Source organism: Arachis ipaensis, chromosome B06, assembly GCF_000816755.2.
Source record: "Arachis ipaensis cultivar K30076 chromosome B06, Araip1.1, whole genome shotgun sequence".
Classification (NCBI taxonomy): domain Eukaryota; kingdom Viridiplantae; phylum Streptophyta; class Magnoliopsida; order Fabales; family Fabaceae; genus Arachis; species Arachis ipaensis.
This window is the reverse complement of record NC_029790.2, coordinates 46,450,310-46,453,059: the sequence shown is the minus strand read 5'-3', so window position 1 is coordinate 46,453,059 and position 2,750 is coordinate 46,450,310. Positions and strand designations below refer to the sequence as shown.

The 2,750-nt window shown below is 34.0% G+C and overlaps 1 protein-coding gene across 1 annotated transcript; it reads right to left on the bottom strand.

The window, feature by feature from the left end:
* LOC107648194 (alpha carbonic anhydrase 7-like) lies at positions 83-1,835 on the bottom strand. Its single transcript, XM_016352168.2, has 5 exons — positions 1,566-1,835; positions 1,036-1,469; positions 780-947; positions 450-506; positions 83-333 (listed from the first exon to the last, which is right to left on the bottom strand). Exons 1-5 carry the CDS (start codon positions 1,663-1,665, stop codon positions 244-246), a joined length of 849 nt encoding a protein of 282 aa, XP_016207654.1. The 5' UTR covers positions 1,666-1,835; the 3' UTR covers positions 83-243.

Sequence of the window (2,750 nt, the reverse complement as noted above, 5' to 3'; positions counted from 1 at the left end):
TCCCTTGGTTTCTCTATAGAGCGCGGTAAGGTACGGTTATCGCCGGAGATCCAAACTCTTTATAAGTACTCTGTATAGTGAATAAATCATGAGAATAGACGAAGACAATAATATTCTATATATTATTCTTGGGGTTTCCAACAATGAAAAAAAGCTAATTATTATTGTTGAATAAATAAATGAATTGAAATCAAATTAATAATGTTGCCCTCAAGTCCACAAGAGTAGAGTACATGGTGGTGCTTAATATTTGTTCTTTGACTTTGCTATCCGGTAGAGTTGTACCTCTCGCTCGTTAAGGTGCTGCAGTGGCCTCGCATTCCTTTTTGCATACTGCATTGTTCCACATAACAACAAACTTAAATTGGTTTTTCGAGAGGTTTTCATTTATTAAATATATAATAATGCATGCCCGGTTATCAAATTGAGAAACGTCTATTAATACTTACATATTTAAGTACTGTTTCTTTCATCAACTTCACTTGCTCCCTTGAAACACTTCTTATCTGATCATGAATGAGGAGATCCATTCAATTAATATAAATTACATACTTAATAGATTGTATGTTTAAAAATTTTGTAATCATTTATTAAATTTAATTACTTTTAGATAATCAAATGATAAGTATAAAAAATAATTATTTTTATTTTTATATTTTTAGAATTTAAAATTTAAAAATTATAATTTAGCAAAAATAATAAATCTTATTGTCACATACAGTAGCATTTGCTTGTTAGAGATACTTGTAAAATTTGTAGCCGTATATACATACACGTACCTTTTTATTGATAGTCCAAATGACACCTTCAGTGCAAGGAGGAGCAGTGAGAGATCCCATGTACCTGTAGTGCATATGGCCACCCATCTTGATTTCCAAGGGATGAACCACTCCTATGCTTTTCTCCTCCTCCTCTTCCTCATGAATCTCCATCATATACTTCCCCAACTGAAACCAAATAATGGCGTTAACCTTTTAGCTTTCAGGATCGGAAAGATAATAATTTAACGACTTAATTAGTATGCATGTAGGGTACCTTAGACAAAAATGGATCGGGCATTGAGCCATATTTGTAGAGAAGAGCAAACACAGCGGTCTTATTTGTTCCATCAGGCTGGGTGTTTACATGAACCATGTGGAGCTCCAAGTCATAGGTTCGGCCGTTGATGGTATGCTCGGAAGGCCAGTGCCAGTGGGCTTGTTGGAGGAAGAAGTGTGTTCCATTGATGTCAAGGTAGCCAGCATCTCCCTGCCATTTGACCGCGATGTCGTGGCCTCTGTTAGCGAGAATAGCACGTTGAGGCTTGTAGTGCATCCTCATCTCCCTTGATGTGATTGGCACCACTTGCACTCTCTTATTGGACAAATCAATAGGAGATTGCATGTCCCCGTTTTTACATGCTTCCCATTCTTTCTTAAGATCTCCCCAATGTTCAGGTCCCTCCTTGCTCTTTTCATTATATTTGTACCCTGCACCATCATCGCACAAATTATATGTATGTTCATTGATCATTTGTGCATAATAATATTTTTTAAATTAAAATATTCGAGAGATGATTGCAATACCAGGTTCAACAAGAGCAGCTGTGGTTAACAACGCGGAATGAAAAAGGATTGTTATTGATATTAGCAAAAATGCAGTGGATATGTGGCTTTGATGAGCCATGGTGCTTTAGAATAGAATTAAGATCAGATAGCTATATAATAAGATTAATTAGGGTTACTGAAAGCTAACTAATAATTATTAGGGTGAAGTATATAATATGGTGTGCTTAGAGATTGCAAGGTGTGTTTCGGATATGGTGAGTGCAAGTGGAAGGACGAAGCTAATAAGGGCTTTTATACACATTGGACATTACTTTGACAAGGTGCAGGATTCGTTTTAATAATGTCGTTGAGGATTTGGTCACATTAATGATTTCTATTTGTGGGGACACTGAATTTTTCTGAATCCTTTTGAGTTCTCTCTACGCGGCCGCCCAAGAAAAATTCAGCGGTGAATATCTGAAAAGTCAAAAAAAAAAAAAGTATGTTATGAGAAAGCTACTAATGAAGGATGAATTTTAGGATATTCAATATTAAAAAAATCACCCATTCAATTACTCTTAAAAGGTATAGTTTAACATGAAAAAGAATATATTTTTGGCAAAGACTGCATGTGTTTTGAAAACACTTTAGTGGAGGATGTCTATTCGATCGTTATCTATTCTCAAAGGCTATACTTTTTTATATCATAAACTACACTTTCGGCATTTAGAAATAGGGTGCGCTTTTTAAGTGATGTGTTTCATGATCAAAGACTACGTTTTTCATCATCCATACTTACCAAAATTTAAAAGAGAGTTAAATCTCAAAGTAGTCCTTAAACTTGCACTCGAGTCTTAAAGTGATCCCTAAAATTAATAATTACTCAAATTCGTCTTCGAAAGTTGTAACACCCTAACTTTTAGCACCCCATAATCGTACCAAAAGCTCAGGCGTTACCTACCTCTAAACCTTTTTATTCTATACTATCTTTATTTAATATTGAGCCTTTGTGAATACAAATCGAAACTTTAATTAAGAAAACAAAATAGTTTTTACTTTTAATCACTTAATCACAAAGATATATATATATATATATTCACATAGCATTATATACATAGACTTATTTCAAGATTCTCAAAATCAAATCCTGTCCCTCTAAAAACTAAAAACAATAAACGATGAGGGGAAAATAAAATCTAATAACTTAACTCGTAAACATAATCT

What these genes read in the sequence shown, in the direction of transcription:
- LOC107648194 (XM_016352168.2), bottom strand. Translation starts at nt 1,665, where the DNA reads ATGGCTCATCAAAGCCACATATCCACTGCATTTTTGCTAATATCAATA. An exon ending in CCGATCCATTTTTGTCTAAG is followed by an intron (nt 948 to 1,035) that starts GTACCCTACATG and finishes ATTTGGTTTCAG; the next exon opens with TTGGGGAAGTATATGATGGA. An exon ending in TTTGGACTATCAATAAAAAG is followed by an intron (nt 507 to 779) that starts GTACGTGTATGT and finishes ATTCATGATCAG; the next exon opens with ATAAGAAGTGTTTCAAGGGA.